The sequence below is a fragment of the Peromyscus eremicus genome, chromosome 12 (genome assembly GCF_949786415.1).
Source record: "Peromyscus eremicus chromosome 12, PerEre_H2_v1, whole genome shotgun sequence".
NCBI lineage: Eukaryota > Metazoa > Chordata > Mammalia > Rodentia > Cricetidae > Peromyscus > Peromyscus eremicus.
The window spans coordinates 33,600,325-33,613,412 of NC_081428.1; the positions used below are offsets into that span (position 1 = coordinate 33,600,325).

Genomic DNA, 13,088 nt, shown 5'->3' on the forward strand with positions numbered 1-13,088 from the left:
CTCATGACCTTTGCCAGTGTCCTCGGTCTTTCAGATTCAGCGTCCTTCTATGTATGATCAACGCATGGCCTCATATCCTTATTTCCTCCTCCTCCCTGATGATCATGTTTCATTAGCCAACCTTTCCCATGTTCACATCTCTTCATCACTGAGATGTTTTGAACAAAACGCCTACCTCTCCCTCTTTCAAAGAAGCCCTTTATCTCCTAACACATTAATGTCTTTTGACATTTAGAGTATTTTACTCTGTCACCAATTCATACTGAATATCATAATACATGTTAATATCTGTGTTGATTTTATCATGTGTCTCCAGTTGAAATTTCTAAGTGAAGAAAGTGTGTCTATTTGACTCATCATTTTGTTTCCACTGTAGAGTACATCCATAAACAATGTTGAATAATGAATATTTGTCATGATCATGATGGGTGATATTAAGAACTTGTAGCCGCCGGGCGGTGGTGGCGCACGCCTTTAATCCCAGCACTCGGGAGGCAGAGCCAGGCGGATCTCTGTGAGTTCGAGGCCAGCCTGGGCTACCGAGTGAGTTCCAGGAAAGGCGCAAAGCTACACAGAAAAACCCTGTCTCGAAAAACCAAAAAAAAAAAAAAAAAAAAACCAAACAAACAAACAAACAAAAAAAAAGAACTTGTAGCCATAAATTTAATGACATATATTAATGTTCTTTTTTTTCTAACCTTATTGTGCTATTACGTTCCATCATTTGAAGTCTTTTAACTGATCTGTCCAACTCCTCATTTTGTAATAACATGCCTAACCTAAAGATTGTTTCAGGGCTACAGAAAGTCCTTGACATTTCATTGGATACACCCTATTACAAATTTATGAAGTTCTTAGTAATATTAGCATGTAATATATGCTCTTTTAAATACTTTAAAATACATTTCCAGAGTTAATGATACTTTAAATGCATTAAAATTGTATGATATAGAATTAAAATAAGATATATATGGACTCATATTTAAAAATCTGTCCTTTAGCAAATGAAACTACAATCTAGGTGATGAAAATGGCTAATAATAATGATGAGAGCAGATACCAGAGGCTGGTCACACAGTTTAGGAACAAGGACTTTCACTCTTATCCTTGGCCAGAGGCTGGAAACTCTCATGGTTTTGTCATTGCTGGAAGCAACAAATGCCAATAGTGTTTGGGGGCTTTAGTTTCCATCTGATTTGTTGTTATCTTGCCTCTCTTTTTACACAGCTGTCTAGAAGCTACATCTGAGGGTGTGACCAAACAGTCTTCCAGACACCTGAAATAGATATTGGAGGCAGGGAGGGGGCTGGATGGACAGCTCACCTCCCATTCCTCAACAGTTTCTGTCTTAAGTGCTAACTAATGGTACCTTTCTGGGGTAGCTGCTGGCCCACAGAAGCTCTCCTGGTTTGCATTCTCTTAAACACCTGTCTAAGAACCTTTCTAAAACATAAATTCCCTATGGTCCATGAGATTCATCCGTGGAATTAACAAGACAAAGACCTGACTCATGGACGTTCTGTGACTATAATAATGCTCCAACTCCTTTGTTGAGACCAGTTGAACTTAGGAAGTCTCTGTTGTAATCAAGGACCCTGCTTATCTCTGTTTCATTGAATCTGAGAATTTCTAGGTTTCCTAATAATTGCAATGAGGGGTAGTGGAAAGTAGAAGTGGGTGAGTGTGGGGATAGGGTGAAGTAAAACATCAACATTTCAACAGCACACTACAAATAATTACAACAAAGTCTATTATAAAATCACTATCGGCTTATATAAATTCAAAGACAGAAAGGTTTATTATAGTAACGGATTATCTGTAGTAAGGAAACCATTCAGAGAACTTGCTGTTGTCTGCTTAACAATTTCTATTTGGGGTGATGAAAAGGTTTTGAAAACAGACAACTATGATGAGGAGGCTGCAGAGCTGTGTCACTGAGTTTCTGTTTAAAAACCATTCCCAGCGTACAGTATGTTCTACTGTTGATGTGATTAGTGTTAGATAATGTTAATTCAATTTGAAATTTTAAAACATTTAAAGGGGCATGTGAGATGATTCATATATGATGATTTGAAATCTAAGACAAAAGCAGACATAATGCATTGAAGCTAGCCGAGGCATCCATGCTGACACCTTGGCAACCTTACAAAGGGAAAACAGCATCCACAAGGAGTCTTGGCATCACAGCTCAGTAACCCTCAGCTTTCTGGAGCTCCATTATGATGTCAGTCAGGATAATGGACATCACACTACACATTTTCTTTTTATGATTTCCTTTATTTTAGTGTGTGTGTGTGTGTGTGTGTGTGTGTGTGTGTGTGTGCGCGCGCGTGCGCCTGAGTGCATATATGTGCACCAGTTTGTGCAGGTGTCAGAGGAGGCCAGCAGAGGGTGTCAGATCCCCTAGAACTGGAGTGACAGGTGGTTGTGAGCCACATGACATGGCCTCTGGGAACTGATTCTGGATCCTCTGCAAGAGCTGATAAATGCTCCTAACTGCTGAGCCACCTCTTCAGTCCCAATTTCCTATTTTAAAGTCACCTATACATGCACAGAACATGACTAGAAAAATATTTGTAATGAAACCTAAGGTTGATAAGGGGGCTCCTGGCTTTAGTCACACAATTAAAGCTTGGGTCATTTTTCTTTGTCTATATGAATTTTTCCTTTCAAATTAAAAAAATTTTAATGTTGTCTAGAGGCTATTAAAATGTGTTCTTTTTGCTTTTATAACAAAGGGAGTCTCTAGTTTTTATGAAGTTTAATGGGTCAAATGGAATGAATAATATTAAACCCAAAGACCATGGGTCTTACTTGATACTTCTATTCTGTAAGGAAGGCAACAGTCACCAAATCAACCAAGCTACATCACAGATTAGCAAAAGAGATGTTTTTTTCAAATATTAACCCAGGGTTCAAACCCACCCTCTCTACCACGAGCAATGGTAGCATCATCATTCTACCTTTACAAGACTTTGATGAAGGATCATATCTGTAGCCATCAGGACATTCACATTCAAAGTCTCCTGGAATGTTCTTGCACACAGCTGTGCCACAAATACTCGGCTTCAGAGAGCACTCATCCATATCTACAAATAAAATCAATATGTTAATGTTTTCCCAATACCAAATGAACACTTGGTTCCTGAATCATATATAGCCATGGAACAGCAAAATAATAAATCTATCACCATACTTTAGTTCCCTAAATATGACTTTTATATGAATTGATGGGAAATTTGACTGATGTTCCTTTACAGGTAGATATGTAAGAAAAAGAAAGGGATTTAGTCATTTTATTATATACCAAGGAGAAGTATAAAAACACACAAGAGAAGAGGCTCAACTGTATTCTTAATATTCTTTAACTGTACTTCTAAATGTATATTTCTGAAATTGGTTGTAAATGTAGATTCACTTAACTCCTTGCTACAATTATTTAACAAATAAAAACTCATTTGTCTTATATTTTTATTTGGAAGTAGACAAAGATCTAATATTTTACCCATCTTGTCTACAGTAGTCAACAATGATTTGCATTTAAGATAGAACTGAATAAAGTCTAAAAGTATTTCTAAAACTGCACTTATTCTAGTATCTTTATGTATTGGGTTAATATTCCAGACATTTCAGATGTACTTATTGTATTACATAGCGTAGTAGGAAGCAAAAGATGGGTTGCAAGGAGGTGGTAGGTAGAATTTTCAAGGGACCAGAAGCAAGGGAGATACAGTTCTACATCGATGCAATTATCACTCATCTTTCTTCATGGAGATCAATGGAGAAAGTTGAATGGGAAATGCATTTCCAACTTTGAAAACTGGCAGTTTATCTGGGGAGATGAGTAGGTGAAAACTTAGACATTGCTCTGTTTCAAATAATTTGCTCTCAAATAATGGAATCCATCCCCCTGTGGTAAGGAAATGTTTCTACATCCTAAGTGTGTCAATGCCAGTGTTCTAAGAGGGAAATTATACAAGAAATGTGTAATTATTAGTAATTAGGGAAAACATAAATAATACTTAAAATTTCTAATATTCCTTACAACTTAATATGAATCCTCAGTTAATTTTAAAAAGGTAAATGTCAAGAAGCTTTTTGAAAATCCATACTTTTAGAAGAAAATAAAAACATATTACTTAAATTACCTGGCTTTAGGCATATTTGTAGGGAATTATACAGGTCGTACGAATTTAGGTACAACACACTGACATGGTGACTCTATCCACATCTAAGACCAGGTGAGGCTTTAGCCTTTCATATTTAGTCAATAATGGCCAAGTTGATTCATCCATACTATGGCCAAGGTCCTACCGTAATAGTTTTCTACGTATTTTCTGTAAGTTCTGTGCTCTGCTGTATACTATAGCTAAATTATTATGTAAACAAAGAATAAAGACACATGTTCTGGTCTTCAGGAACATTCTGTAGGTCGTTTGGCGCCACTGAGAAATGTACCTAGGTGCTGGCGATGTCTTTCTGTATGCTGTGAATGTGTGTTGCTCTGATTTGGTTGATAAATAAAACAGTGATTGGTCAGTAGCCAGACAGGAAGTATAGGTGGGATAAGCAGAGAGGAGAATTCTGGGAACAGGAAGGGAGAGTCAGGAGTCACCAGCCAGACACAGAGGAAGCAAGATGTGAAGGCAGAACTGGGAAAAGGTACCAAGCCACATGGCTAAACATAAATAAGAATTATGAGTTAGTTTAAGTGTAAGATCTAGCTAACAAGAAGCCTGAGCCATTAGGCCATACAGTTTTAAAAAATATAAGCCCCTGTGTGTTTACTTGGGTCTGAGCAGCTGTGGTGTCCATGGGGCTGGGCAGGACCAGAAAAAAACTTCAGCTATACCTGGGGCTTCCACATGCTAAGCAAGCACTCCACCACTGAACTATATTCCCAGCAAAAAAAAAAAAAAAAAAAAAAAAAAACTTATTTTTTATAATTGTGCATGCAATGTATTAATTCAATGTGGATATGAAAAAATTCACAAAATTGCAGAAAAGGGAGACTATTCAAGTATTTAAATGTTAAAGTGGAAATGGGAACTATCTATTTATATAATATATAATTCAGTATCCTGAATTATAATGGCTTTCTAGAACTACTGTTCTAATGATGCCCCTACTCTAAGAGCCAAACTAAAGCATTCAAAAAAAAAAAAAAAAAAAAAAAACGGAGAAGAAAGATACAGTCAAAAATTGGATAATGGCTTGGAAGAGAATGTTAGTAAATGCATTTCATTTCAGCTTCATTCCATGGTACTTTAAACTGCACTGTTTTAGACTACACAATACTGAATACTATCAGACAGAAAATTCCCTAAATATGAATTCAGACTGGGGATTTTCTAAGACTTATAGAAGCTTTCACAAGGAAACTTCGCACTTATCCTACTGAACTTTTTAACCTCTTTGGAGGAAGAACAAAATCCTTCTTAAGGGTTTCTGCTTTGTGGCAAGATTTCATTGCAGGCTCAGAATTCTGGTTTTAGCTCTCCATTCACCTAGCAGGAATATTTGTAGGTATCTTACAGCAAGTCACGCAGTCCAGTGAAGCATCGTGTGCAAGGAGAAAAAGTGAAAACATTGGGAGACAAAGACTCATAGAGAAAACCAAAGGAAGTACACTATCAACATATGAAAAGCTAACCTGACAGATGATTTAAATCCTAAGGAAAAAAAAATACTTAAGAGCTGTGGTGCATTAGTCAATGTGTAAAGAGAATGAAAACTAGAGATTCTTCATCTTTCTCAAAACCATCATTGGAAATGGGGTGCAAAATAAAGGTTTTATTTTGAAAATCGGAAAGCTATTTCTGAAAGGCAAAGATAAATATAACAGTGCTGCTATTATGAGTTGCAGATTTCCTTGTGTGACCGCTGTCCATTTTACGTAACGATGGGATTGTAGCTGATTCTGAAAACGGGCAGCGAGTATAGCACCCAAGACTGTCGAGTGAAGTGCTTTAATTACCCTTACTTACCACTAAATAAATTCTTGAAATATGCACTTGTGCATGTGCGCACACGAGAAGAAAATAAAACACTCCTGCTACTGGCAATGCAAACTAAAACGGAGTCCCACAGCATCGCAGGGCTCCAAGACATGGTGGCACATTTCCGGTAAGTACTTTCTGACCACGGTGTTTTCCAGAAGTTTCCCGAGGAAGTGCCTCTACCTAAACTGTGGCCTCACACAGGGAACATATTTTTATTCTGTTTCCGTGCTCTTACCTTTGCAGTCTTTTTTATTTGAAAGTATAGCAAAGCCACTTCGGCAGGAGCAGTGGTAACTTCCGGGAGTGTTGTCGCATATCTGGCTGCAACCTCCATTTACATTTAAGGGATCTTTACATTCATTCACATCTACAATGGGAAAAAAATAAAGTATTTTTAAAGAAATACCACCTTCAGATAATGTGTCCTGTGGCCAGCGCAGAAAAGCCGGGGTGGGGGGGGACGAGGCATGGATTTTTCATACATACCAAACTGACACCTGTCTCCTTGCCATCCTGGTTTACAGATGCAAGTGAAAGCTGCTTGGCCATCTTTGCAGCTCAGATACCCATCTTCATTACACGGCATAGGGTCACATTGGTCTGGGATGGCTAAAGGAAACAGACCTCCATTTAATTTTTACCTCAGGCAAGAAGACGGAATAGCAGAAATGGACACGTACAACTGCGTGCCTCGAACCAGTAAGGCTAAGATGCATTCTTTCAAACAGTAGGTCTGGGGATGTAGCTCAATTGGTAGAGTGACTGTGTAGCACTCTCAAAGCCCTGAGTTTGATCCCCAACACAGCATACACCTGATGGGGTGGCTCATGCCTGTAATTCCCGCATTCATGGAAGTGGAGAGAGAGATCCCGAGTTCAAGGTCACTTTTGGCTATAGAGCCAGTTCAAGGACAGACTAGGCTACATAAGACACTAACTAAAAAAATAAATAAATAAAAAAGGAAGAGAAGAAAAAGTGAGACAGGCCTCACTCTGTAGCCCTGGCTGTCCTGAAATTCACTATGAAGGCCAGGCTGGCCTCGAACTCACAGAGAACTCTGCCTCCCGTGTGCTGGGATTAATGTCGTGCACCACCAAGACTGGCAAATACCTCACTTGACTTGAGCCTTATAACAATTCCATGAGGAGGACTGGCCAAGCAAACTATTCTGTGTTTGACAATGATAGAATTGGCTATTCCAACTTGGATTAAGTTAGGGTTTTTAAAAGGGATCTTCTTGCCTTAAATAAGTAGAATTCTTATTAAAAATGCATGGAATAATGGTTTTCAAATCCTGGAGAACGAGTTGCAGGAAAATGCGGTGCCTAAATGAAAGGAAGTGAGTCCAACAATCACGTGGTGGTTACCGTAGGTCCTTCATAGACTTCACAGCATGAAGGCTGTTTTGATACGCGTATTTCCATATTTATATTATCGATGCCCAAATTCTGACAGCAGTAACTTGAAGCCTATCACTGACCACCCCTCAGCTGAAATGTTAGGGGGGAAATTCTTTTTATGTAAAACAGATGCATTTACAACTGAAAAAATATGTTCCTATATGCAGTTCAAAAAATATAACTTCTTGGCACAGCCTCCTTCAAGGGTTCACTTACTAAATTTTAAATATTAGTCTGTACAGACACAGTGTATTTTACTTTCAAGGCTTGTATTCTGTTTTATTTTGTTTTTAAATAGTAGCTCACCATTGACACAGCTCCTGAGGTCAGGGTAGGCGGCATTCACTGACAGTCGCGCAGTACTGAACGCGCCAACTCGGAATGTGCCCAGACAACCTGTGGGAAAGAAAAGAGGCAACTGTGTCACAGCAGCCTTGATCTGAACTCACGGTAGAAATCACCCTAAAGCCGGAGTACTTCTGTTCTAAGGGCTTCACAAGAGTTAGTACTCAAGTGTCCATCTCCCCTTTTTTTGTGTCAAAGTACAAGAGAACGTCTCAGTTAAGCTGAAGATGCTCATGAGCTCCGCATAGGGCCCAGCATTAAGACGATACATTGTTAACAAGATGGCCAAGAAAAAGACGCACTGTCTTTTTATGGTTGACAGTTCAAGTGCATGCTTTCCTCTTCCCTTGAGTAATAGCATGCTATCTAAAATATACTTTGGTGACCACTGAATAGTACGTGTTATATAGAAATGGACTGACAGACGTAAAGAAAGCACATATTCACCATATTAGTAAAGCAACATTGATAAGGTGAGGAACAGATTTTATATGCATTTTTAAAAGATATTTATTTAATGTGTGTGTGTGTGTACTCACGCCTGAGCTTCTAGCCAATTCCCCTATCTCTGCCTCCCATCTCCATATGGAGTGCTGGGATTGTAGACATGAACCAGCACATCTGGCTTTTTTTTTTTTTTTTTTTTTACATGGGTTCCGGGCATTGCACTAAGGTCATCTTTCATCTGCTCAGCCATTTTACTGGCCCCTGTGAGGACTTAACAAAAAAGGTCTGGTTGTTCTCCATTGAAGAACCACAGTTAGGTGACCAGGTGACAACGGACAGGTGTCTGAAATGCTTTTCATTTATCCACTCCTCTTGAGGTGAGGGATTACTGCTGTGTAGACTGAATCAAATGAAGGGGGACTTTGGGGCTTCACTTTTAGAGTTCATTTTTTCCTCTTCTTATACCACGGTATTTTGTGTTGGTACATATTTTTAGGGCTATTCATCAAAACACTCTGATACAATAATTGAATAATTTAGTTCCAGAAGGTTCCTTCAACCACATCTGAAATATATTTCTTGTTAGTATTGATATAATCTGCTACAGCTAGGAGAAGTAAATACATGCTTTCACTATGTAAACAACCCATCACAAAATTTATCTCATTTGTATCATGGTTTATGTCGGTTAAATTTTGTAATATAGGATACTGAACACCTGCTCTGCCAGCTCTGTTTTCGGGAGAAACTGAGAATAAAGTCTACTTACAAACATGTTCATCTTCTACTTTCATTTGAAAGGTTCTATTTGAAATGTGTTCACCTTTTAGTACCCTGAGATGCAATCTTTTCATGGCATAGTTTGTCTTTAAAGGCCCACTGCAGCCCGCTCTAATCCACAGTCTTCCTAACACTCAGTGGTTCTAAGTTTTCTTATAAAAATACATTTTTGCTAATCTTTGATTTTTGCTAATATCAGATTCACCTCCAACTCCTCCAAAATCCACTCCATCTCTCTGTCTCACCAACATCATGTCCTCTTGTTCTATTTTGTTGAATTGTAAATGAGAATATAATTCCATCATTTCTCTATTTCCCTTTCCTTCCTCCAACCCTTCTCTCTATCCTACCCCTTCTCACTTGTTTCTTCTCAAAACTACGGTGTAAATACACAAACACAACCTCCTCAGTCGTAGGTTACTTATATGCATAGATTTCAGGGCTGACCACTTGGTATTGGATAACCAACTAGGGATTTCATCCTGGAGAGGATTATTTCTCCTACTGTCAGCATTCCTGGGTTGCCTTTAGTTCTCTGTCTATAGGTGCCCCTTGAGATTGACCTCTTCTGTGTTAGCCTGTCTATTGATACTGTATTTCTTCAGGACTTTTTCAAGGCAGCCATATTGCTAAGGTATCACGTATGAAATTTCTCTCACTTCAGTTTGTTCTGCCCATATATTCCTCGCTATAGGGGCAGACTCTCCCTCCCCCAGATGCCATCAACTGCCCATAGCTCCCCATCTAGGCATGGAGGGTCATGAACCCCTCCCACTCCATGCTAGAATGTTGACTGCCTTGGTCTTGGGCAGGCATCCACAGCTGCTCTGAACACATGAGTGCATCGGACCTGTCATGTGCAGACGATACTGCTTTGTTCCAGTATTCCCCTACCTCTGGCTCTAGCAGTCTCCCCATCCCCTCTTTGGGCATGGACCCTGAACCTCAGAGAAGGGATGGGATTAAAAAAATTCCCATTTGCGCCTGAGCACTCCACTGACAAGTATTCTCCATACTTTGACCAGTTGTGTTTTCCGCATTAATCACCATCCACTGCATAAAGACATTTCTGTGTCTAGGTCTTCGAGCTACAGGAAAGTACGGGTAGAGACATTTGAATTTAGAGGGCAGCTTGATACTACACTCATTTAGCAAAATAATAGTAGGGGCTGTGAGCTCCCCAACCATGGATTCCTCCTGTGAGGCAAGCACTCTGCCTCTTGAGAAAGACTTTCAGAAGACACATAGGAAGGTCAGAGCATGAGTGAACAGAACTTTCAACTTGGAAAACTCCAGCATCAAACAAACGTTCATTTCTTGGGTCCCTTGGGCATCACAGAGACTGCTACCTTTGTATCTTTTTCCTATTTGTCCTTTTGGTGGCAGCTCTGTGGTTTCTAGTTTCCCTCCTGCAGTTTGTGGCCTGCTTCAGTTTACTTTTAACACCTCACATGGCTCTTGTTCTGAAAGACTCTTTTGCTCCCTAGTGTTTGTGGATTCAGTTCTGGCTGCCGGTGCTGAGGTCTGCTCGGACTATTGAACATTTGGCTTCTATTCCAAAATTCACCCACATTTCTATAAGTGGTCTCCCTTGCAATTATCAATAGCAATTCCAACTGCTTAGCCTTTCCTCCGGGAGGTTTTGACAACTGCTGTGTGAATAAAATCATTGACATCACCTGGAATGCCCAATTCTCGCTCTCTGTCTTACTCACGGCAATATAAGTGAATCTTTCAGCCCTGACTGGATATTTCTGACATGAGGCACATCATTCTGTAGTGGAGCCGTCTGACCTTCCTTTATTTCACATGATGGAACTTCTTTTATTGGAAGGCCCTTGGGATTTCTTAGTAGCGATTTCATTTTGACTTATGGCAGGTTCTTCACGCCAAAGTGCTAAAGGAACCCAGAATACACTGCATTCTTTTTACTCCTGCTGTGCTGTATTGATAGAATAAATTTACAGGTTGATTCCTAAGTTTCTGCCACTATTCAACCTCTTTTTGTTGTGAGCTTTTCTGTTTCTTGAAGACGTCAGGTTTTTGTACTAAGCAGAATGCCTTGCAATAAAGCACAAATGTGTATTATGCTTTGAACAAGAGTGCATAGATGTAACTATGTCAAGAATGCTCTGGTGCCTGGGGGAGTCACTATTGTCACTGGGCAGGTCTTCAGACCATCTAGATACTGAAACATTGGATAGAAAGGAATTCTTCCCTGAGATGTTACAGAATGTGCCTTAGATAATTTCTTTTTTTTTTTTTCATTTTTATTTTTAAGACTTTTTTTTTAAATGATGTGTATATGTATGTATCTGTGCAGGGGAATATACAAGTGGCTGTGCAGGATCATAGGTATCAGATTCCCCTAGAACCTAAACTGAACTCAAGTCCTCTGCAAGAGCAATATATGTTCTTAACCCCTGAGCCATCTCTTCAGCCCTCCCAAATAGTGCAGTTTGGCTTTGAACATGATCATGATCCTCCTGCCTCAGCCTCCTGAGTGCTCAGGGATTTCAGGTATGGATCACCACACCTGTCCTAGACCCAGACTTTCCATTTCTGGTAAGATACCAAGAGAACCCATTCATCTGCTGTACTGGTTTGTGGATCCAAAACATTTGCTTCACTATCAACTTTATAAGAAACGAACTGGCTGGGTTTTGTTCCCATTCTTTGTCAAGTCTTCCTTCACCTGGCACTTTTCTTCCTGACTCATTATCAGTAGAAGCTTCACAGCTAGCGTTTTGTTGTAGCACATTTATCTCTCTGAAAAGTTAAAAATCTACTATGCAGCTTGCAATAAAGTCATGGAAAGTAGGTTTATAAAAGCTTCTGTATGTGGATAAGAACCCTAACTTAAAACAAGACAAAAAAAAAAAAAAGACTTAAGATTAGTAAGAAAATCTACTGTCACATAAATCTGTGTTTTCAATTTGTAGCAAAGAAACTTTCAAAGCTGCAGACCAGAACCTGATAGAATCGGCATGTATAATTAAGTCAATCAGAGTCAGTGTTTCAAGTTGCTGCAGGCAACCTCAAGGTCTTCCAGTGCTGCATACAATAATATTTGCATAATTCCATAATATCATAAAATGGTTGACTGTAGCATGAATCTTAAAAGGTCTTATTAATAAAAACAAACCCAGAGAGAGGTATTGGGGTGAATGCTGGAAGATCAGGGAAGCAGAACAAGCCACAGCTAGCCTCACCTTACCAATTCCTCAGCTGATCTTGTTTCCTCAAACTGGAAGCCTCTGTGTCCTCATCCAAATGGATCTCACCTGTACTGCTGCTAAAAGCCTAAAAGCTTAACAAGACTCTAGTTCCTGGTCCTCGCACCTCATATACCTTTCTGCTTCCTGCCATCACTTCCTGGGATTAAAGGAATGTATCACCATGCCTGGCTGTTTCCAGTGGGGCTTTGAACTCACAGAGATCCATTGCCTCCTGATTGCTAGGATTAAAGGCATGTGCTACCACTGCCTAACCTCTATGTTTAATATAGTGGCTGTTCTGTTCTCTGAGCCCCAGATAAGTTTATTGGGGGTGCACAATATATCAACCACAGTTGACTCCATTCCTTTTGTTCCCGACTACAAGTCTATAAAAGAAATGGCTTAAATGGCTAACAAACTAAGAAATAACACATGCTGTAATCGAGATAAAATACTTAAGGACTTTAATGTTATTAAGAGCTGTTTAATTCTCCAAACATATTTCCCAAATGACATAAAAGAAATGACATATATTACTTCATTGCTCAAATACTCAACGATGAGTTACCTTTTGCAGAATAACAAGCCATCCCCAAAATTGCTAGTTTAAATAATAGCCATTTGGGGCTTTAGTTTTGAGTCAAATATCTGGGAAGCAATTGATTCATCTAACTAAAGTTTTCTGTGGCATGTGGAGTCAGCCCGAGTATCTGATTAAAGTAAAAAGCCATTCCCAAGATGGCCTTTCACTCTGACGTGACAGCTCATGATATCTGGCACGCCACCTCTACTGGCAAATAGAATATCTTATGTCAGGGTCTCTTCACATGAGTTTCTTTCACTATGCTGGTCTAAAAGTGGACCTTATTCCATAGCAGTTAGCATCCAAGGAGAGA

The 13,088-nt window shown here is 39.3% G+C and overlaps 1 protein-coding gene across 2 annotated transcripts in view; it reads right to left on the reverse strand.

Moving 5' to 3' along the window:
* Pros1 (protein S) overlaps positions 1-13,088 on the reverse strand; it is a 68,389-nt gene that overhangs the window by 24,405 nt on the left and 30,896 nt on the right. The window contains exons 1-5 of one of the 2 annotated variants that reach the window (XM_059277347.1): positions 12,187-13,049; positions 7,709-7,798; positions 6,489-6,611; positions 6,238-6,369; positions 2,964-3,089 (exon numbers count right to left, since the gene is read on the reverse strand). In XM_059277347.1, coding sequence (XP_059133330.1) covers positions 2,964-3,089; positions 6,238-6,369; positions 6,489-6,588 — 358 coding nt within the window. In that variant the 5' untranslated portion in view covers positions 6,589-6,611; positions 7,709-7,798; positions 12,187-13,049. Of the gene's footprint in view, positions 1-2,963; positions 3,090-6,237; positions 6,370-6,488; positions 6,612-7,708; positions 7,799-12,186; positions 13,050-13,088 lie in introns of those variants that run through there. The other variant, XM_059277346.1, reaches the window with a different exon arrangement.